The following is a 23,037-nucleotide window of genomic DNA, read 5'->3' as shown; positions in this document are numbered from 1 at the left end:
CCGTTCCCACCATATGTTCAGCAGAAACTCGATTTCTCTCTCTCTCTCTCTGAGTCAGTTTAGGGAAAGAGCGGTGGCCTGGAGTCGTATGTTTGGAAATCTCCTCGTTTTAAAATGTATGACTCGCCTTGACGCTAACGCGAGGAGACGGGGCGTCACTGTGAAATCTGGAGCTGTTGTGATTCTTCTTCTTCTTTTTTTGTTGTCCCTGCTTCCCTCTCCACCAGGCATCCTGCGGACCGCCGTACCTGACATGGACAGGGAGACGCAGGACGAATATCTGGTGGTCCTCCAGGCCAAGGACATGGGCGGACATCTGGGTGGGCTGACGGGGACCACCACCGTCACCGTGAAGCTGAGCGACGTCAACGACAACCCGCCCCCTTCAGACGCAGTGAGCGGATCCGCCTCGTCAGCGCAGCGGCTTCCGATCGTAGACGTAGTGAGGATCACGAGATGATAAAGCGTCCTGCGATGACAGAGATTCGGATAGTTTTCGCCTCGTTTGGGTTCGGGTTGAGAGCTGAGCGTTTCTTACCGAGTTCGTCGTTTTGGAAACTCGCTCTCACATAGCATGAGCTGCAGAGGAAGCGAGGTCGCTAAAGCATCAACAGCCCTCTGTCAGATACAGCCATGAACATAAACATACTTTAATGGGTTTTATGTGATCGGCAGCAAGAAAAAAAAAAGAAAAAAACATTTTCAACATTTTGAATTTGAGCTGAAAAGTGTGGCATTCACTTGTTTTCAGCCCCGCTGAGAAACGCTGTTAAAGTGGATGACGGAGCCTCTGTGCACAGCAGTTTTTAGTCTTTGCTGCAAATTCTCTTTCAGATTGAGATCTGGGCTTTGACTAGGCCATTCCAGCACATAATTGTGCTTTGACATGAACCATTCCATTGTTGTTTTGGTTGTGTGTTTTAGAGCTGTTATTCTTCTGGAAAATGAAACTGGCCCACAGCTTCATGGGGTTTGTTGCAGGTTTTCTCCATGATTTTCTCCAAATAAAAGTTAAAGGGATCTTTCACTCTGACCTCTTACAATCTGGCGCGTCATTTGTTGGTTTGGAAGCTCAGCTTCAAGACTATTCCTTCAGTTTTATGCTGTTTGTGGACCGGAGTTCTCCGTTAACTCTTTGGGGTCCTTAAAGGGGCAGAATTACAACCGTAAAACCGCTGTTTTTAGACAGAGCCATTTCAAACCCATGTTCCGGTTCTTTGTTTGTCCTGATCAGGAGCGCCGTTCCGGTCGGTTCTCGTCTGCCTCTTCCCTCTTTCTGATGAAGAATTGAACTCTGATCTTTAAATCTCAGCGCGTTGCTGCTCTAGTCTGCTGCACGAGTTTCTCTTTGACATTCCCGCCTTAACTTTTTTTGTCCTGATGCTTTTTTTTTTTTTTCTGTCAACACAAATATTTGCTCCTCGTCTCTGTTCATCGCATTAAATCCCAATAATACACAGAGACATTTGGGGTTACAACATGACGAAATGCGGGGAAAGGTTATGTGCGAGTACCATTTTATTATTTTTTTTATTTTATTTTGCAAGGCACTCCACGTAAGCGTCCCATATTGGTCCCCAACGTTTACACGGACTGCGTCTTGATGCAGAAGAGTGAAAGATCATGTCCCCTTTTCTTTTCCCCATCAAAGCTTTTTCCCGGTTCCCCGCTATTAATATTTCATCTTATAGTTCAGTGCTTTCTGCTTCAATAGACAGCAAAATCACTGCAGAATGTGTCCAACACTTTCAGCAAAACCCTGCATTTCTTTATATACTACCTCTTCCCTGTGTGCGTTTCCGCCCCCGTCTCTACTCACTGCCATTCATCTTAATGTTTAAAGCCCCCACACCACTGCCTCTTTTTTTCTTATGTTGATATATTGTGCTGCAACACAGGCATTTTATGAAAGCAATATTATAACTCCCGACAGCACCAGCATGTTATTTATTTACTGATATCTGATGATATAAACCCCTTCACTGCAGGGCGTTATTTTCACTTTGACAATAACGCCACAGTTTTAGCAAACGGCTCATTTGGCATGCTCTTTGAAAGCGAAGGGCGTGTTTTTATTTACTTATTTATTTTTTACAATGTGTGTTTATGAGGAGGAGGCACCAATTTGATTAAGGGAAGTTTTTCCTCAGGATTTGATTTTTATTTTTTTTTGCTGCTGTGCCGCATCAAAACAAGCAGCGCTCGTTACGAGATGCCAGGTAAACGCCGCCGCCGGTCGCTGGCTGTCTCAGTGAAACAGTGGCAGTAGAACAGGCCGCGGCTCCGTTAGGAAAGCTTCAGCGTTTGTGCCAAATACTGGAAAAGCTACATTTAGGTTGACGCGCAGTGGGGGGGAAAAACCCCCAAAAAAACAGTTTGTCCATTAAAAATGTTTTTATCCTTGTACTGGAGTCTCTCAACTCTACCTCAAAGAAGATTTTTCTCTCAAATTATATCTTTTTTGCATTTTAGGAAAAAATCCACAGAAAGTTGTTTTGTGTCTTTTTATCATGGAAGCACGTCACTCAAGTATTTTGTATCTACTTATAAGATTAGTAAATTCTGTTTCACATTTCAGAAAAGAAATTCAAAGAAAAAACCATGATCATACATGCAGGCCAGAAGTTGGATGATGCCTCAAACTTGGACAGTAAAAAGTATCGGTATCGGTATCGGTATTGGCGATACTGGGCTTGTATTTAACAAATTTAGTTTCATACTTTTTTCCTTTGGTAAATGTTAATCTATTTGAAAATGTAACGTTTTGACATTCAGCGGTATTAACCGTCATTGTTTGATGCTCTTCCTTTGAAGTTAATTTAATGTCAACATCAATTGATGATAATGAGCTTTAACTATAAATTCTTCATGAAGAATTTAACCTTTTTTTTATACCCACATACTGTCAGTCGCGGAAATATAAACATGCAGCTGTTTGACACTTAAGACTTTGAGCTTCAGTTGAAATACATCTCCATGTTAACACAGAGTGATCAGCATCATCCTCATGTCTGTGATTCTTAGGCGGCTCAGTTTCCATTTCCTGACCAGAACTAAAGAAACGACGCTGAATGTTTGAGAATAATTGGTCTGAAACCAGAAGTTTTTCAGCGTTTGAGGACGGACATCCAGAGCAGCTCCGGGCTTTTTAAGAGACGGAGATCGGAAATAATTTCAGTGATAGTCAAACGGCATGGCTGAAATGTTTGAGTTCAGATGGAGTAGTACTGGGGAGAAACCAGAAACCTGCATAAATTATAGAACGCAGCTTTTAAAGAGCTCTGCAAAGTATTTAAACCCCTTGAAATCCATCACATTACAATTTCAATGAGTTTCACTGGGATTGTAAGCGATGGCCTAACACATAGTAGATCGTAATTATGAAGGGAATTTGTTTATTGTTATACAAATGGGAATTCTGGCCCGTGTGTCAGTAATCTGTTCAGCCGCTTTTGCTGGAAGACGCTTTTGGTGAATTTTGGCGACTTTAACGTTGCATACCAAAACAGCAAACGAGCTCAATGGAGATTATCTTAGAACATCCGCTTTAAGACTCCGGGATGGACATGTCTGAACTTTGACTTGGCCGTTTCCAGCGCAGGATGTACTGTGAGCGAACTCACTCCTGCTAATCTGAATGTTTAGGGTCGTTGTTTCCCAAACAAAACGGCAATCAAAAAATAAATAAATAAATAAAAAACGTTTTTGGTTTTTTTACGTTTTTGCTACGTCCTGCCAACACGACTTGTGGTTAATTGCAAATGAGTTTCCTATTACTTTCTTTCGACAGTGGCTTTCCTCTTCTCTCTCCTTCATGAAGTCCAGATTTGTGAAACGTATCAACAGACATGTCGCACACCTGTAATCTCACCTGAGCCGGCGATCTCTGCACCTCCTCCAGAGTCACAATGGGCCTCTTGGCTGCTTTTATAACTAACGCTCCTCCTGCTCCTGCTTTAAACCTCCACCCACTTGAGGCCAGCTACAAAAGACAATAACAAAAAAGTAATAATTCATGCTTTTTTTTTTCTCAAAATTTTAACCAAATAATTCTAACACTATTTATGTCCAAATACAAATAATTATGTTGTTAGGAAATAATCACATAACTGTTTCTTCCTTGTTAAAGGATTTGTAAACCTGCATGTTATCCACACTAAAAGCTCGTTCAAATGTATTTGGCAGATTTGAGTAGTAAGTTGCATAAGCAATTCTGATTTTGAGGGAAAAAAAAGTCAGAAATCGGGATTTAAGTTCATTCATAACATTGTGATGTTGGTGCTGGACTGGATGTCATTCAGAGGAGTCGAACTCAAACGCATGCCGCACTTTTTAGTTTATTCATTCGTAAATTTTGAGAACCACCTTTTCATTTTCAATCTGTTGCATAAAATCCTAATAAAATTTAGAGTTTGTGGTTGCTTTGTTAAAAACTTTCAGGAACATAAATGTAAACAGTTCAAGTAGGAAAGCAAAATAAAACAATCATGGAGTTTTTCTCCCTTTTTTAAATGAAATAGACGATTGTTTTAATAAATGAAAAGTCCTGTTTTCAGGAACAATTTGTTCTGGGCAAGTGAAATTTACTTGTACAGCACATTTCGGCAACAGATACCAATAAACAATACAATTTGAAAAATGTCATCAGAATTATGAAGCAAATATTCATCAGATGCATTGATCCATGTTCCAGTTTATTATGAATCAAATGCTAACCAGCTGAGGTTTTGAGCTTTTAACTTAAAGAAACTTAAAAATGTAAAGTTTTCTGAAAGTTTGCTCCAGATCTGTGGTGCATAGAAGCTGAATGCTGCTTCTCCGTGTTTGGTTCCGGTTCTCTTTGTGCGAACGTTACCCCAAAAGCGGCATTCGTCGTCTATGCACCTCAATCTGGAATGAACTTCCAGAAAACTGTAAAACAGCCGAAACGCTGACTTCCTTTAAATCTCGACTAAAAACCCACGTGTTTACAGTTGTATTCGAAACGTAATCAATTACAAATTTCATGATGGAACTTGACTTACTGTTATGTTTCGATGGTTGATTCTGTTGCGTGGCTTTGCGTTTTTGTGTTTGTTTGGCAAAGCAACTTTGAAATGCCTTGCTGCTGAAATGTGCCATACAAATAAAATTTGATTTATCGAGTGGTAGCCTGCAGAGTTAGTCTCATGCGTCTCTGCACACATAACATATCGAGGATACAAGTTTTTCGCTTTAGGACACAATTAACAGGGTTTTTTGTTGTTTTTTTTTATTCAGCCGTGCCGCGCACCGGCCCTGTGAAACTGTGAAAACCAACATCTGATGATATCGCAGCGAAAAGACGAGGAGGCTCAGAGCAGCACAGGAGGAGTGTTTTTCTTTTTATTATCGATAAATGACATCTCACTCCCCTTTATCACAAAGCTGTTATTCGCTTAAACTTCACTTCTGTTTTTTATTGAATACCTCTCTGCAGTTGTTACAAATTAAAGGAATATATTAGGGTTTCTATCCCATAAAACGCTTAGGACACCAATCAACAGGGTTGAGGCAGCTTAGCTGGGTTTTATTGTCCAGACTCGTGGCCATCAAACTGCTCAAGGTCATTCTGGTGGCGTTCAGCACAAACCTGAAATCTATCATTGCGTTTAGCTTCAGGGCTGCGGCTAACAATTCTGTTGGTAGTCGATCAATCGAAACTAATGACGATCCTCATAATTAAAAACATCATGCACATTCTGCAGATGTCCCATTTAACCACTTAAGCTTCTTTTGTGCAATATAAGAAATACATTTAAAATATTTAGATGATAATTTCCTTTTAAATAAGAAAATAAATATTTTTAAGCCTAAAATGCAGCAACTTAGCATTTATTTAGTAAATGGTTTATTATTTGTAGGTAAATGTACTTCAAATATCTGAAAAGTTCATTGGCTTTACATCAATACAATAAGTATAATCTGCTGATCATTGTTTTTTGGATTAGCTAATTAATAGCTGGATGTCAAATGGCGATTAATAGATTTGTTTATCCAGATTTCTGAACCAGGTGAAGCTAAAACTGACACTTTATATCTGGGCAGAATATATTTGTATAGAGAAGTTTTCTTTTAATCTTAAATGCAGAAGTCACATAATTTTTTGCAAAGTTTTGTCTTAATTAATGCTCCGAATATATTGGTCTTTTAGCTGCTGGTCTTTGTCTGAGTCTGCATGTTTCAGTAAACGATTAATTGTCGACTAAATTAGCTGACGATTATTTCAGTAGCCGATTCGTCACGGTTAATCTGATTAATCGAGTTTCATTTTAATTCCATGTCAATTAATTCTGTTTTCTGCAGAACAACGTCTACAGTTGACCAACAGCGTCTGTTAGAAATTAAAAACATTAATTTGGAGACTTAGAAGCTTCATACATTTTGAAAAATCTACTGCAAGAGCCAAAAACACTTTATTAATACACAAAGTCGTTTCATTATTTTGGTTAAAGTGAATACTTTCTAAAAAAAAATTTTACTACTGCCTCATAAACATGTTTACTCCCCTTCTCTCCAACCACAGCAGCTCTGTATAATTCATTTTTTTCCCAGCAGAAACAAGTTTGCCTACATTAGCATGGCTTCAAGACGAAATACTGTTCCCCGAATGATTTACTGCGATCGTCGCACCGACCGATCGCTCCTGCAGCACAAGCAGACCCGTGATATACTGCGAGAGCCATGATACAGAGCGAACAATGCTCCAAACTTCATCATGAAATCTGCGCAGGGGGAGCAGCTGCATGCATCAGCGTAATGCCAGCTTTGTTTCGAGTCCAAACGGAGCCAGACAGCGTCCTCATGAGCATTCAGTGCCAGATCTCAAACTGCTCCATTCATTGTGGCCTCCTCCCTCCCCTCCCCCTCTCCGCTGAAGGTGCGTGGTCGTTCTCTGTGTCGGAGCTGGCTGCACCAGGTGTGGAGGTGGGCCGTCTCACTGCCACCGACCCCGACCTGGGAGAAAACGCGCAGCTGGAGTTCACCATCCTGGACGCGGAGGAGGCGGAGATTTTCAACGTCACGGCAGAGCCAGAGAGGCCGTCATCGTGCTGAACAAGGTGAGCGGCTTTGGGTCATTCACTGTGGTACCATGTTGTCGACCAACACAAACTAGAGCATAAATATGGAGACAGTCATACATGGAATGTAGAAATGTGTCACACACACTTTATTAAGCCCCCAAATTTAGCAGCTTTTTAGAAAGATAAACTAAAAAGTTAGAAAATAAAACCCAGTAAAAAATTCCTTATTACAGATTTTTTAAAAATACTAGTTCAACTGGCAAATTATTTGACTTATGATAAAATAAAAAAACTTTTCCATGTCTTAAGTCAAGTGACACCAAAATTAAGAAATTATTCACTTAGAACAAATCTTCACATCTTGCTGAGACGCTGAGTCTTATTTCCAGTGCGCCGAGTTATCTGCAAAAGTTCTTAGTGAGGTTTTGTGTTTCTGCAGTGAGCAAATGAAAACAGCATGCCGGACACGGCAGTCCACCTAAACTGACAAGCAAGCAAGAGGCCCCATAGTGACTCTGGAGGAGCCGCAGAGATACACAGCTCAGGAGGGAATCTGTTAGTCACCCGCTCTGCAAATCTGCTCTTTTATGAAACAATGGTCGCAAAGTAGCCGTGACAAAAAGATGAGTCCATTTGTGAGCCTGCATGCAAAACGTTGTGTGTAGTAGAAAAGACTAAAAATGACCGAGGGTCTTGAATTACAATGCTTTCTAGGTAGGTAGGTAGTTTGTCTAGCTAACTACACTGCAAAAACACTAAATACTTTTGCCTGGTTTCTAGTGCAAATATCTTATTACACTTGAAATAAGACAAAAAGTATCTTACAAGTAACTTTTCAGGAAGATGTAGGAGCTGGTTTTCAGTATTTCACTTGAAACTTGGGAAAAATGTCTTGTTATAAGTGAAATAGTCTGACAGAGAAGCAAGTACTTTTTAATCAACATCAAGGAATCATTTAGTTAAAACAAGCTTCTACATATTGCTGAAAAGTCACGTGTTGGTTAGTTTTGCTTTATTTCAAGTGTACTAAGGTGTGTGCACTGGACTCTAGACCAAAATTGCTTAACAAGGTTTTGTGCTTCTGCAGTGCAGCGAGTTTTTTTACGTGCATCATGGCTGAGTGTAAATTTATTGGCAGTTAGCTGGGCGATGTTCATCTTAACCACTGACTTTCTGTTCCCAACCTGTACAATTCATTTATTTGCTTTTTTTTTTGTGTGTGTGTGTGTTTTTCTGTTGTGCTACAAGTCTTAAAAATGTTTTAAAATTCTCATATTCTTTGTGACAAGACTTTAAAACTGAGGTTGAAGCCTGAGCTCATTCACAAAGAAGAAATGTCCTGAATTTCTCTCTGCAGACGTGCGAAGCTGATGGAGACGCACACCAAAAAGCTCCCAAATGTAACGGTGGTGAAAGATGGCTCAATAAAGTATTGACCCAGAGGAGCTTTGGACATATTTTTAAAGCGTGGAATAGTTTCTTTACCCACCACTTTGTGTTAGTTCACACACAAAAAATAAGACGCACGGACAATTTTTGGTTGTAAAAGATGAAGCTGGAAAAAGTTGAGGGGTTTGAATAGTTTTTCAAATCATTGCATCAGCAACACTTTAAACATCTTCTGCGGAAAGTGTGAGCCCACCAGTGTCCTGAAGGGAGATAAATGAGAAATCATGAACTAGACATCAGCTGGTCAGAGGCTCATTGGAAGTGAGGTCCTGTTAAAAGAGCAGGATTTTGACTTTTAGGGCTTTTGACAATATTCGGTGAGATTATATAAGAAGGATTGAAGGAGAAGGTGAGGCTCGTCCTTAATTAGTCGGGGGAAATCAGCCGAGCTGGATAAGAAAAGAATGAATGGAGGAAATGAATGATGAAGTCTTCAGCTGGATCAAAACCAGAGCAAAAAATAACTCAGTTACGGTTTTTTTCTCTCTTTTCTTTTTGCAGCTTCTGGATTACGAAATGCGTAATTCGTATACTTTTTCCGTGGAAGTGGCGAACCCGGTCGTTGACCCCCGGTTCATACGGAAAGGGCCCTTCAAGGACCAGGCGACGGTCCGGGTGATGATCCTCAACGCTGATGAGCCGCCGCGGTTCTCCCAGGCCGTCTACCACCTGGACGTGTCTGAGAACTGTCCCCCCGTCTGTGCCGTCGGCCGCGTCCACGCCGTGGACCCGGACACGGGACAGAGCAGCAACATCAGGTGGCCGACTCACCGTCGCTTACACACACACACACACACACACATACACACACTCATTAGCTTCTTTACGCCTGCGATTCCTGACTGTTCCTCGTCCCGTATCCTAGGTACTCCATCGATCCGCAGTCGGACCCCGAGGCTTTGTTCCGCATCGCCTCCGACAAGGGCTTCATCAGCGCTGTGGTGGAGTTGGACCGTGAGCAGGAGCAGTGGCACAATATCTCAGTCATCGCCACACAGAGGGGTATGACGGACCGCGCTGCCGCGGGGCGCCTGGAGCGCAAACGGTGGATTTTTCTGTAATAACTTGAACATTAGCGTTCATTTCCCCCCACTCCTCTTGTCTCCCTTCCAGACAACCCGAATCTTGTGTCGAGGGCTGTGGTTGCCATAGAGACACTGGACCAGAATGACAATGCGCCGGAGTTGGACAGGCAGTACGCAACATCAGTATGTGACTCCAGCGCCCCGGGTCAGGTCTGTTCTTGTTCAGCCTCGGCCTGATGAAACATTTTACCCACTCAGTCTCTGCAGCCACTGTACTTCCTAATGTTTTGGGTTTTTTCACCCCTATAACTACACAATTAAAGCCTCCGCATCTTTATAAATGATACCAATAAGAAGAGCTAAACGTTTATCTGGCGCTGCAGTTTCTGAAACTGAACTAACTCGAGTGCAACATGCAGCCACTGCTGGACTCTGCTGATGCAATTAGATACTTTAAAGCGGAGGCAGAAATGTTGGGTTTGCATCAGCAGTGCTGAAGAAAAAGCTTTCTGTGGAGATGAGAAAAAGGGGGATTGTCAGCTCCTGGAATGGCTTTTACTGCGAAGAAGTCAAACGCGTGAGCAGTCAAACAATGTGATTATGGGATCATTTCGCAGTTTGTCCACATTGCTTTGTTTTTTTGGTTTATTTTCTCACTCTGCTTGATTTTATCGTTATTGAGTGTGGCAGACCAACACCAGGAGCGGCATATTTGTGGAGTGAAATAGAAATCAAGCAGACTTTGACTAAGAGTAGCATTACTTCAGTAGTTTTACTGACTCGTTGTGCGATCCATTAGTAGCCGAAACTCAAACATTTTGACCTCCCAGTTGAAGAAGTCAACTGGAACGCTCAAGGAAGTCACACTCCCCACTCAGAACAGTGGGAGGAACTCTGACTAGTCCCAGTTACGATTTGCAAGACTTGTTGTTTCAATATGGCCGCTCCTCAAATCAACAGTAGCAAGGTGTGATGGAAACATTCTCCAGTCTGACTGAGCTACTGTGAGAAGAAGAATGTCGGTGTGAAGTTGGATGAGACAAACTCTTCTCCTGTAACTGCTGCAGAATTTGGTGCTGCAAAGTGCTGAGTTGGAGATGAATGAAAACACATAAAAGGTGACCTATTGTGCTTCCTTTAACAGGTTACAAATTTGTATTGGCTATGCAAAACATGTTTCTTAAATTTTTTGCAGAAAACCAGTCGTAGGTAATGAGATTCGATTCTGCCTGTTCCTTTCCCAATGATCTTTCTTTGGGCCTCCTGTCACTTTAAATCCAAATAAGCTGCTGCTGGCCACGGCCCCTCAACTCAACATTTACACTCGCACATGAAAATGGCTGCAAAACAAATGCGCAATTATGCATCTTTGAAAAGCAGAAGCGGAGCCTCCTGCACAAACAGTTGAATGGAGCAAGTGGTTTCTAAACGACAAGCCAACAACCAAACACTGGTCTCTTCCAGCAGCCATTGCACACAGCGCATTCAGCCGTACACTCTCACTGGAAAAAAGAAAATTGAGCTTAGCTTCAAAAAATATTGTTAATTTGTCACATGTAATGAAATTAAGTTTGTCAAGCTTACTTTATTTACGTTTGCTTAACATGGCAACTTAATAAACTTAATTTATTTACTTGGGTAAACTTAATTTGGTTACTTATAACAAATGGACTTTTCTTTTTCCTGCTGGCTCACCTATTTTCTTTTTTCAGTGCAGCTGACCAAAGATGCTGGAGCTTGTTGCCCTAGGTAGCGGGGCTGGGCTCCCCTGGGGTTGCTAGGTGACAGCAGTGCCTGTCTATTCCAAATTTGTATGAAACATCCAGACACCAAGAAACATGAACGTATTTTTTTATGTCCTTGGGTTGTTGTAGAAGCAGTAGAAACCCAAATGAAAGTACAAATGCGTGTAAATGTTTAATTTTGCATCCCAGGGCCACTTGAATGCTTGTAACTTGTAACAAGACATGCAGAAGTTCAACTTCACGGCACAAGAACAACAGATTATTCTCCGCCTGACTGTTAAACGACTCTTGTTAAAACGATCCTCCGGCTCTTTGCTCCACAGGTCGTCCAGGTCCTCCGAGCGGTCGACAGGGATCAGGGAGGACAGGACTCTCCGGTCCACTTCAGCATCCCTCCTGAGTCCAGCTCCACCCTCAACCTCTCCATCAGAGAATCTGGAGGTTACCTCCCCCGCTTCTCCCTACAGCCGCTATTTCACATTTCAGGCAGAAATTGGACACCCGTCGATTAGCGACAAGAGAGCGCCCTGTGCTTTGCTGTGCAGTGACATGCTTGATGTGTTGTCACATCATCAGGTGTGACAGCCAGCCTGGTGCTGCAGTCGGCCTTGGAGCCGCTCCCTGGCTTCTCTGCGTCTCCGCTCGCCCTCGACGTGCCGGTGGTGCTGCGTGACGGGGCCTCGGGGCTGACCAACACCGGCACCGTCACAGTCACCATTTGCCCGTGTCTGCAAGGCGGCATGCAGACGGAGAGCCGGGGCAGGCAGCGGGACCCGCGGTGGGAGAGGCATGTGGTCTGCCTGCCCGCGCCGTCCGCCTCGCCGTCGCTCATCTTCAGCTTGGTCACGCTGCTCGCCATGCTGGCCTGTGTCACCACTCTGCTGGGTGAGTTCTGGGGGTGGAGAGGATTTCGTGCGACATTTCTGCTGGGGGAAAAAAAAAAAACTCCCAAGTATGTTTTTTTTTTTTCTTTTTTATTCTTTTGAGCGACTTGTATTTGGAAAAGACGCTGAGCGGTTGTGTCAGGCTTGCTTCTGGAACATCAGTGGAGTATGTGGGCATGTGTCTGTTCTTTGCCCTTTAGTGGTGTGTGCTCTCTCGCTGTCATTGCGCCATCAGAAGCGAGACTCCCACTCGCCCTTTGAGGAGGATGATGTCAGGGAAAATCATATCCTACGACGACGAGGGGGGAGGGGAAGCGGACACGGCCGCCTTTGACATCGCGGCGCTGCAGAGCATGCACAGGATCCAGCACATGCACAACAGCGGGAACATGTGAGTCGCTCGCGCGCCGTGGCTCCCGGCTGTTTACGTGCGTGCTTGTTTTTCGATGGCTGTGATCTCTCTCTCTCTTTCTCTCTCTCCGTCGACACGCAGATGGTACACCCAGCAGAATCCGCCCAGAGCCAGGTTGTACAGCTGGAGCCGTCACCCGCGCCCGGCTCTGGGCCCCCAGCAGCGGCCCGGCTCGGCCCCGCTCTACGGGCGCCTCTGCTACGGCGTCCACACGCTTCCCGTTCCCAGAGACTACCCGCTCGGGCCGCTGGAGGAGGGCCTCCAGCTGGGCCAGGTGACCCAGGGTGTCGGGGCGGGTCACGGCGCCAATCGTCTCCTCGTCCCCGGCCAGAGAACCTTTGAGCATCTGCTGCGCTCGCTGAGATGAGCCTCGGCGGCTTCCAAGTGGAGCATATGCTGGCAAAGAGCGCGGCCGCAAAGGGGAACGAGAGTGGCGGGGCAAATGCGGCTGGCGCCAAAGGAAGGAGGAACAGGCCAAGGTCAGAAACGCTGCGGAGCAAAGCAGTTACTCACAGCTCGCTGTTTATGTTTTGTTTTTTTTTTTTGTGTTTTTTGTTATGTTTTTGTCTTTGAACAAGTTCTAACATCATTAGGCCTGTGAGAGAAGAAAAGCAAGTATAAAAGTCATTAAAAGGTCAGCTTTCCTTACAGTATCAAACATTTAAAGGGATAGTTCAGGATTTTTGAAGTGAGATTCTGTCTAAAAGGTTCAAAGTGTACTGAGATAGATGCTCAGTACAGTTTGCACTGAGAATCTACTGAGCTATAAAACTGCTGTATAAACATAACTTAAGAGGAATTTGACTTCAAAATTTAACACCTTGAAATTGGGCCTCTGTCTCTTAAGAAGCTCCTGCTCTTTCTGAACTTTAACAACGTTTTTAGGAGAGTTGCTCTGAGAAGTAGATGGTATCTGCGCTTGGCAGATGCCAGTCCAGATGTTGCTAGTTGCCTCTGGCTAGTCTGTAGGAGCCGAGCGGAGGGCAGCTCTGTGAGGTAGAAGCTCTGATGCTTGGAAACTGAAGCTCAGAGTAAGAGCTTCGTCCTCGAAGGCGGTGTGAGGTTCCATCCAGAATGGTTGCCGCAGGAGATTAAAGTATTTCTGAAACATGCATGAAATAATCAATATAACACAGCAGGTATGTTTTTGATAAGGAAATGACATTATAACATGACAAAAAGTTGAAAAAAGTCAATTTTGCCAAACATCTCCGCTTTAACAACCTTTATTCAAACGTTTTTCTCAGTAGGTTTTTCACCTACGCACGGTCTCCCACTGCCATTCCCCACATAAATAAAAATCAGCTTCCCTGTAAATAACTATAAACTGCAACAACCTTCCTGACACTCAAGGTAGTTTACGACAGTAAACGTCTGTCCCCCCTCTGAGACAAACTCATCTGGATTAATACTGAATGAAAAGTTAACCTGATGCAGCTACAACATTACGTGCTCATAAGACAGAACCTGCCTTAAAACTCATGAGCTGCATCAGTTTAAAATGCAATACTTTATCATCAAATCAATACACTTCTTTTATGTCAGGTGTATAATTTGGCCCAGTTATTGGAAAAGATAACTGCAGCTTTAAATGATTGTATTTTACTGCAATGAATATATATCTACATATAAATCTTAAGTGTATGTATTCAGTAAGTAGAAAAATTAATTTTAAGAAATTGTTCAATTTTAGTGTTGCACCTTTGATTTATGAAATGTAATTTACGATGTTTTTTTAATGCTTTACGTTTTAGGTTGATTAGTTTCTATGGCTTTCTAACTAGAAACCTGTATTTATATACACACAGTGAAGAGGATGAGTGGTAAAAATGTACAAAGCCAAGTTGCCAAGACTGGCTTTTTGGTCCAAATGTGGCCCATATCAGAACACCAGATCAGGGCCACTTAAATACAGCTGGGTACATGTCTGCTGTTGTTTGTATGTGTTTTGGTCTTTAGCATTTAGTCTGGGGCACATTGACCCACCTTTCTCACTCCCGATACCGATAGCTGAGATTTCGTATCGGCTGATACCGATCCGATGCAGAACAACAGTTCTGAGTTTACTTAAAACGATACTTTTCTTTTTTTTTACAACACAGACATAAATGTGCTTAATTAGAAATGTGTCAGATAACTCTGCACTAGTACAATACACTTAAATACACCAATAGCTTTGCAAGTTTGGTCAAACATGTAAAAATAAATTACATTTGTTCAGTCAGAGCAATTAAGAATGGAACAGCCAGTGTAAAATAAATGTTCAGAGCCCTTATCTGCCCTTATGGATCAGACACATTGTCACCAATACCCAATCTGGGATGTTTTGGCTCTGATATCTGTATCAGAGCCAATCTTGCCAATATTAATATTGGATCGTGTATCACTAATTCAGTCCAAATTTGATGTTATTGAAGTATAAAATTTGACCAGATCAAATATAAACAGTGAATGAGTCACTGATGGAGCTGGTCGTCATTTTTACATGCAAAGATGTCTGATCCCAAGAAAAAAAAAAATCTGAGTTGATAAATAAAAATTTAAGTTTTTTAAATCCTGCGATGTCTTGTGCCTGTTTTTTTTTTCCTCTCAAAATCCCTGGGAGTTTTATTGCAATGCATGACATCAGAGACTCTTTGGGACTATTTAGATAAAAATATGGTTGACTCTGTCAGCCAAATGAAAATGGTTTTCACTGGGTCTGTCAACAGAAAAGTGATCCTAAAGATTATGGCCCAAATCGATACAGAAATGGTTCACCAGAGGCAAAGCCCTCTTTCTTTCATGGCCACCTAAATCATTTGGAAAACCAGAGGGTGAGATGAAGAAAAGAACATTTAAGATTGGAGTCTGAACTCTGGTCGATTTAGAGAAGTAAAAGTTCAGATAAAGGCTCACGTCGGGACCTAGTTCTCGTTCTGTTGACGAGAGAAACATGGGCAAAGTGTGGGCTCACATAAATATTCCAGGAATGCATTTTTCTCCCATTTGCAATAAATCACAAGATAAGACAAAAATTATTTTAAGGCCTTTCTTTTACATCCTCAACAGGAGTTCCCATGAATGTAATGAGCGCCGCATAAAGACGGCTTTAGACTGATTAAAATTTATGGAGCCCAGGCGTGGCGGAGCTTCGCGTTAATGCAGCAGCCGTCTTTCAGGCGTATTTGCATGTCGGCGCTGCCGTAATCAATCATTTGCATATAGGAGCATTGTTTATTGCTTGATGTGGCAATAAAACAACAGCCGGGGCAGAAGCACTTCACCAGCCGTTAAACCGAGGCTGTCATTGGAGGAAGTGAGAAAATAAAGCAGGTTTTATTAGGTGGCCTCAGCTGTGAAATCACAGACAGACGAACGGAGAAAAGAGGCTTGTGGCAGCAGTATATAAAAAATAAAGCATTAAAAAAAATCACTAGATCTTCAATATTTTCATTCTTATGTGTGGCTTCAACTATTTATAGTGCATTCCAAATAACACCACATAGATAAAAACAAAAAACAGAATAAATAACCTGATGAGACTTTTGCACCAACTCAATTACTTAAAGTATAGTTTTGTGCATACTCTAGTGTGTGTATGTTATAATAAAAAAAATAATAAAAATGATACCCTTAATAAGAAATGCAGAGTCTGTGAAATTAGCTGTTTCATATTATGGTAAATTTTTGTCGCTGTAGTACATATTTTTCATTTTAACTTTCGCATCTCAAGCTCGAGTGCTCTAAAAAATGTGCGCGCACGATCGGGCATGTGTATCAGACGGGCGACGTCGTCACCACACATTCATCTCTGTCAAACAGAAAATGCCGGATGATGAGGTTGGTGCACCGGGGAAGTCATAATCGCATACGAGGCGTGGGGGGAAAAAATTACGAAAGTGAAGGGAAGGAAAAAAACAAACACCTCGGCCAAAAAGATGTTGGTCCAATCAGAACATGAGGGGATCGGATTAGATGTGCGTCTTAATGAGTTCAAAAGTTCTCGACAGTCATCAAGTGAAACGGTTTATTGATAAAAGCAACAAAATGGAGCTGGAAGATGTTAAGGAAAATCTAGAAACAAGAGAAGTTACACTGCAAGGTCAGCAGAGTCTGGAAGTATTTTCACCTGGTAGCTGATGACAACAGGACGTGTGCTGGCTTGGTGGCCGGCATCAATGTCACTTCGTCTGTCCTTTTGCATGGAGTACTGCATTGCTGGGTCTTGTTTCTATCATCCTGTTCCTGACAGTGCTCCATATATCCTCTGTGGGGTTCAGGTCGGCTTATATTGCTGGCATATCAACCCCAGTAATGTTCTCGCCGTTAAAGCGGCTGTTGGGAAGTGTTGGCTGCTGCCAAATCCTGCTGGAAGATGAAATCAGCGTCTCTGAAAGCTTGACAGCAAAGGGAAGCAGCAGATCACAGGCCTCCACAGATCATTACTGACAACCCGGGTTCTGTGGTTCTGCGCTCTTTCTTGGCATTCTGCGACCTGGAAGTCCAAATTCAATGTGGAATTCACTTTCCTCTGAAACAGGTCCTCTTGTTTTTTCTCCTTAGCCCAGGTGAAGAACATCTTATGTCGTCTCTGGTTAAAAACGCAGCTGCAGCTGAGGGGGCGATGACTCGGCTTTGGAATCTCCCAAAAAACTTTTCAAAGGGTTTTCCTTCACAATTCTGCGTACAATTCTTTACGTATGTTGTCTTTCCACTTAAATGTCAGACTAGCAGGACCTGGACAAATGATCAGGAAGCCCAGATGGTGATCAAGAGCAGCATGTAGAGGATGTAATATATGTGAATGGAAATGGTTATGGGGACATACTGCTGATCTGACATTTGTCCTTTTATGTATTTTTCTGTTTTTATGTATTTATTTATGGTCATTGTCCTTTTGGATGAGCTTTTAATGTATTGCAGTTTTGCTCCTGCTTCCAAGATAAATGTCCTCCTATCGGAGACTAATCAAATGATCTTATTTTCATAAAGTAGAGCTGAAGCGATTAATCGGATAAGTTATGATGAGTCATGATTAATCGATTATTGGAATATAAAAAAGTTCAAGTCATATTTTAAAATACTGTACCGATCCTACAGTGAAATGAATTGTTGTTGCAACTCATCAATTCAGATTCTTCAGAGATGTTGTAGGTGGAGATGGGAAAATGTCTCGTGTAGCAGTCTGTGTTACAGTGAATTTGAAGAACCCTCTGACTGGAGACGCTCTGAAAAAGAGGATGGTCAGGGTTGTCCATAATTTTCTTGCCCTGATGTAAAACTCTTTGAATCGTCATCTCCAGGGGTTGGAGTAGTTCCTGGAACATAATCGGTTATTGTCCAGCATAATCGATTATGCTGGACTCTAAAAGATGAATAACTTTTTCTTCATTTTTACAATTAATTGCCACAACAATCAATAGAATAATCAATTTCTAAAATAGTCCTTATCCGTTATCTTCACTTCCTGTGTATTCAACTGGCTGAACTGAGTCAGTCGATTGACATGTTAGTTTATTGAGATGCGTTGAAGTATTTTGGCTTCCTCTGACTCGCCTCATCGCTGCCTTTCCTTCTCCAGCCGAACCCGACGGGCCCGGAGTCGACAGCCGCCAACGTCCCGGCAGACCTGACCTACGAGTCGTCGTGCCAGAGCCACACCAGCTTCTCATCGAACCAGCAGGATGGCCGACCGGGGTCGTCCCAGACCCAGGTCAGCACCGGCGCCACCAGCACCACGGCGGACGACATCGACACCGACTCCTCCATCCCCTCCATGTCGGAGCAGAACTACTCCACTAGTAGCCAGATGAGCAGCGTGAACTCCCCCGCCTATGTCAAGGCAGACTCCTACAGCATAGTGGGCTCGCTGAACCCGGGCGGGATGGGGGTGTGCATCAATGGGACCGGCGCCGGCGGCGGGTTGCAGCTGCTCAACATGGCAACGCTGAAGGCCAGAGACGCGCCCCTGCAGACTTTCGGCGACGGAAAAGCCCCAGCGTCCGAAGCCCCGAACCCTCAGCCGCTCCGGATGGAAGAACTCCTCAACATCCGCTTGGACCGGGTCACCTCGGACCTGTCGCAGCCGCCCTACGACTCGCTGCAGACTTACGAGTTCGAGGGCCGCGACTCCAGGGCCGAGTCGCTGAGCTCGCTGGAGAGCGACGGCGACAAGGAGGGCGAGCGGGCAGCGGGGGAGGCCTGGACGAGCTCAACCAGAAGTTCCAGAGGCTGGTGGAAATCATCCGCGAGAGGCAGAAGGAGAAGAAGAAGACGACGACACAGAGCGGCGAGGCGGCGGAGACCACAGAGACTCAGAGACAGGGCGAGGACACAGAGAAACAGCTGCAGAGATGGGATTTCTAGATCCCCTGTAAGAGACGAGCGTGAGCGAAGAGGAAAATCTTTGATAATGACGGAGTTTAAACACACACAAACACGGGGGGAAAAAACATTCCTCTGACACAAATGAGCTTTCCATTTTCTCCCTGACGTCAAGAATCAAGGCAAACCGGGAGTGCAGATCTGTGATCAGTGTGTAGCTTTCACTTTCACCGGGTTTAGAAACGGGAACCCGTCACTTTTCACACCAAACATTAATAATGCAAACAGGGCTTTAAAAGTTAGAGATATAAATAATGTTTGTTTTTTTTATATATATATATAAGCACTCCAAAAATTGTTGGAGAATATGTTCTATCAAAGAGTGAATAGTTATTTAAGTCAGTATGTGACGTTTTTTGGCTCCAAAACTGGAGACGCCACATGACTAAAATGACCAAAAATATTTATATCCCTTAAATCTTTTCACCTTACAGCAGGGCTGGATAATAAATCCATAACAAAATCACGGTAGACACATGATCAATATCAATCGATAAAACATCTGATAGAATATTCAATATATAGAATATTCACTGAAGCAGAGGAAAGGTTTCGTCCATCGTCATATCGTCCAGCTCGATCAGCAACAAACTTCGGTGTGTTTCACTGAGATTTTGCGTGATAGGTAGACAGTAACAATTTGTCCCAGAAGTCATTGCGGTAAACAACATATTGTTGTTCGACTTTTTTCATGCAATATTGTGGTAATGGCATAATAACGCTGAAAGATCAAGAAACATTTAATTTCTAACCGCCATTTAATTGTACGATGTCAAAATAAATAAATCCGAAACAACAAATAAAACGGCTAAAGATGGATGAGAAGCGATCTGGTAAAACGATCCGCTTTGGCTTAAAACGCTTATGTAGTAGGAAAGGGACCCTGGAAATCATCCTGAACGCATCAGGGTGCAGACAGTCGGGGTCAGAGTTCATGGGGAGATACAGGAAGCTGAAAAAAGAGTTGAAGCAGTAGAGGTTCACCCTCCCGATTTCACACCCTCACAGTGAAATCGTTTAGCTCTTTTGCCATGATGGCTCAAAGTCAAAACCTCAATCCAAGAATCTCCGGCAAGAAAATTGCTGCGTAAAGACACAGCGTTTAAGCTATTTTGAAGAGAACAGGAGAAAACGTCTCTAGACGTGCAAAGCTGGTAGATTTATGAGGTATTAACTCACCATGGACGGACACTGAACTGCATTATTTGCAGAGGACTGTGAAACGAGTGTGCGCTGAAAAAAAAATCACACTGAAGCTTGTGGTTGGAAGGTGACAAAAATGTAAAAAAGTTTAAGGGACGGATACTTTTGTAAGGCACAGCAAGTCCCCTCTGACGACATACATTAACTATGCTCAAAATAATAACTGTCCAAACAAAACCTGTTCACTTTGAACATCAACAATCAATAGGCTGAGTCTATCAGTGACGCCTGTGTTTTTGCTAAAGGAAAGACAAAAAAAAAAAAATGGTAATTAGCATCCATATGCAGATAAACATTAAGCTCAGCTGTGGATGTTGTTGACCGGACAGAGGTTTTTGGGCCCCGGCTATTTGTCGGACACAAGAAGCGGTAACGAAGCGAAACATGGAGAACCTGCACTAGATGATGTTCACCCACACAAGAATTATTTATATCCCCCCCGTATTGTGTGTCTGCAAGCTTCCTCACCTTCTTGTAAAGAGATTTATGCAACACAGAGCGCAGAGACATTGTTCTTGTGACGGCCCCAAGACGCAGAAAGAACAAAAAAAAAACCTCTTGATTTGCTCCGAGAATACTCAGATGTTATTCACGCCTTTGACAGGGCCTCATTTTTAAAGCAATTTTTTAAAAACGCATTCATTATTGAGGAAGGTGCCGGAATAAGTTATTAGAAATAATGACATTATTTTTCAATAATGTGATAAAAAATGAATTTGGCTCCCGGCAATTGTTCCCACTCTTCATCCGCTGTGGGAATTCATCTCTTAATCATCTGTCGGTCTAATGGGATTGGAAAGCTTTCAGACTCGTTTTGAAGGCACATATTTTTTATTTTTTTCCCCCATGTATTTGCTTCCTTAAGTTTTATGTTGATGTTTTTTTAAAGAAGAATGCAGAGACAAGGAAGAGGGCCAAACAATGCCACAGTCACCACCACGCAGCTCATTGTCAGAACGCCGTGAGCATCTTTAGACATAATGCTGCGGTCTGCGGATGGAAATGACCAGCCATATCACGACGGAAACCCATTTAATGTGGAACTGGGCTGCTTTTATACAAATCGCCCCAGCAGTTGTCAGTCGAGAGTAAAATGCCACAAAACGGAACCACTGAATTTCAACTGTGTTTTAGAAAAGAAAAAAAAATGTCTTATTTATGTTTAAAAGGGAGAAAAGTCCTAGATATCAAAGCAAGTCTGTGTCGGTTCAGTCATAGGTCGAGAGAACAACGCCGCCACCTACAGGGCAACAGGTAGAATACCTTGTTAATCCTTCAGGAGGAAGGGACGCCATGATGGATTTGACCTAAATATTCCTGGCATTCGGCGCTTACGCTGAAGAACCTGAGGAACTGGGCTAAAATACCGAGGTAGGAAGGCCTGACAGCTTTTTTTTTCTCATTGAAAAACAAACCACAAAAAAAAAAAAAAATAAAATAAAGTACGTATGAATTTTTGTCACTTCAGCTCATAAAACTTCATTTTGCTCTAACGAAACAGTTGTGGTTGTGATTTCTTGCGCAGCCTTCGGCGACAGTCAGAGATGTGTTCAACGATAAAACGTGTGGTGAAAATGAAACCTGTTGGGAGGTTTAGTGGATAAATGCATTTATTCATAGTTTGCTGCTCCAGTTGGTTGCTTTTGGTGCCATCCGTTCCATTTGACCCAGAAGGAGGATTCTGTGATATCTTGGACTCTTCACATGTCTAAACAACATGATTATCGCTGCTCCGGGCTCCAACCACATTGTGAACTAAAGTTTGTAGAAATATGTGGGGGAGGGGGAGACCTTGATGTGAACCATGTTGAATGTTTTGAAACCAAAAAAAAAAATTCACGCAACGAGTCTTCACTCCATTAACGAAACAACCACATGTATTGTTAGTTTTACGCACAATTAAATAAAGTTCAGATTTAATCTGCGGGATTTTTTATTTTATTTTTTAAACTTCTGCCCTTTTAAAGTCCACAAGGAAAAAAAACCCCTGCTGATTCACTGTTCCATGTTTTTTGGGACAATAACATCACAGGAGGAACAAGCAATTTTAGAAATGTTTCTACGGAGTTGGAGGTGGACTCAAAAATATGAAACTCTTCCTTAAAGGATTTTCTGCAGTGAGGTTCTGAGAAGGTATCAGTAATAGTTTGCTTATCTGTAGAAGAAACGTGACCCTGCAGGGAGCTTGAAGAAAAGCAAATAAATTCTCAAAAGGAAGGAAACTTGACATATTTGGCAGATAGACTCTCCTATCAAGCTCACAGTTGAAAGGGAACTTTTATTTATACAAATGTTGCTGAGCCTCACTTTAAATTTTGTCATTTATACTTGTTTTTTAAGGTGCATCGATCATTTGGAGTCAAAAACGCCGGGTTTAGATTTGGAAAAATGGGGATGTTTGGTTAGACGCTTCAGCTGCTCTTCTTCGACACAGCCCGGTTTGCGCCTTTGCTTCAGTTTGGACATTTCTTTTAAATTATTCCTTTCAAAGCTGCAGATTGAGTTCTTGGAGTGACAGATTGTGGGCTCCACACAGCAGTTAGCAGACGGTTTTCTGAGTTATATGCCACTTTACTTCCCCACCCCTACAGCTATCTTCCCAATCAGGCTCTCTCAAGCAGTTCTTGATTCGGAATTTAATTTGGATGAACAACCAGGCAGAATTAGTCACCGCCGTCCTCGGAGCGACCCGGAGGGAAGTCCTCTTTTGAATAAAACGGTGGAGCTTCGAGGATGTGATGCTTCACATTGGCAGAGAAACAGCGGTGCATCGATGCATATGCAGAGTGATTTAAACCAACAGCATCTTTTTTTAATATATATATAAAAAAGAATAATAATAATGTCATTCTGTTTACTTTTTCAGATTCACTTTATTTTTGCTCATTTTGCTCACTCATTCATAAATAA

At 42.6% G+C, this 23,037-nt stretch overlaps 2 protein-coding genes across 2 annotated transcripts; both read left to right on the top strand.

Annotated features, from left to right (window-relative positions):
* Nucleotides 1-5,837: 5,837 nt before the first annotated feature.
* Nucleotides 5,838-12,901, top strand: LOC129357370 (cadherin-24-like). The gene is made up of 9 exons (XM_055026667.1): nucleotides 5,838-6,774; nucleotides 6,899-7,079; nucleotides 8,994-9,250; nucleotides 9,358-9,494; nucleotides 9,606-9,727; nucleotides 11,586-11,703; nucleotides 11,839-12,147; nucleotides 12,347-12,537; nucleotides 12,640-12,901. The coding sequence occupies exons 1-8, from the start codon at nucleotides 6,737-6,739 to the stop codon at nucleotides 12,478-12,480; spliced, it is 1,296 nt and encodes a 431-aa protein (XP_054882642.1). The 5' UTR covers nucleotides 5,838-6,736; the 3' UTR covers nucleotides 12,481-12,537; nucleotides 12,640-12,901.
* On the top strand, nucleotides 12,500-19,584 carry LOC129357369 (uncharacterized). Its single transcript, XM_055026666.1, has 4 exons — nucleotides 12,500-12,537; nucleotides 12,640-12,832; nucleotides 12,927-13,037; nucleotides 18,122-19,584. The coding sequence occupies exons 1-4, from the start codon at nucleotides 12,500-12,502 to the stop codon at nucleotides 19,001-19,003; spliced, it is 1,224 nt and encodes a 407-aa protein (XP_054882641.1). The 3' UTR covers nucleotides 19,004-19,584.
* Nucleotides 19,585-23,037: the final 3,453 nt, after the last annotated feature.

This window comes from Poeciliopsis prolifica, unplaced genomic scaffold (assembly GCF_027474105.1).
Source record: "Poeciliopsis prolifica strain line A6 unplaced genomic scaffold, Auburn_PproV2 SCAFFOLD249, whole genome shotgun sequence".
In the NCBI taxonomy this organism is placed as follows: Eukaryota; Metazoa; Chordata; class Actinopteri; order Cyprinodontiformes; family Poeciliidae; genus Poeciliopsis; species Poeciliopsis prolifica.
Note: the sequence above shows the minus strand (reverse complement) of the source record. Positions and strands in the feature narration are given on the sequence as shown.

Coding starts and splice junctions, on each gene's coding strand:
- LOC129357370 (XM_055026667.1), top strand. CDS start 6,737: ATGAAATCTGCGCAGGGGGAGCAGCTGCATGCATCAGC. Junction 7,080..8,993: donor CCGTCATCGTGCTGAACAAG/GTGAGCGGCTTT, acceptor TTCTTTTTGCAG/CTTCTGGATTACGAAATGCG. Junction 9,251..9,357: donor GGACAGAGCAGCAACATCAG/GTGGCCGACTCA, acceptor CCCGTATCCTAG/GTACTCCATCGATCCGCAGT.
- LOC129357369 (XM_055026666.1), top strand. CDS start 12,500: ATGCACAGGATCCAGCACATGCACAACAGCGGGAACAT. Junction 12,538..12,639: donor ATGCACAACAGCGGGAACAT/GTGAGTCGCTCG, acceptor GTCGACACGCAG/ATGGTACACCCAGCAGAATC. Junction 12,833..12,926: donor AGGGCCTCCAGCTGGGCCAG/GTGACCCAGGGT, acceptor CGCTGAGATGAG/CCTCGGCGGCTTCCAAGTGG.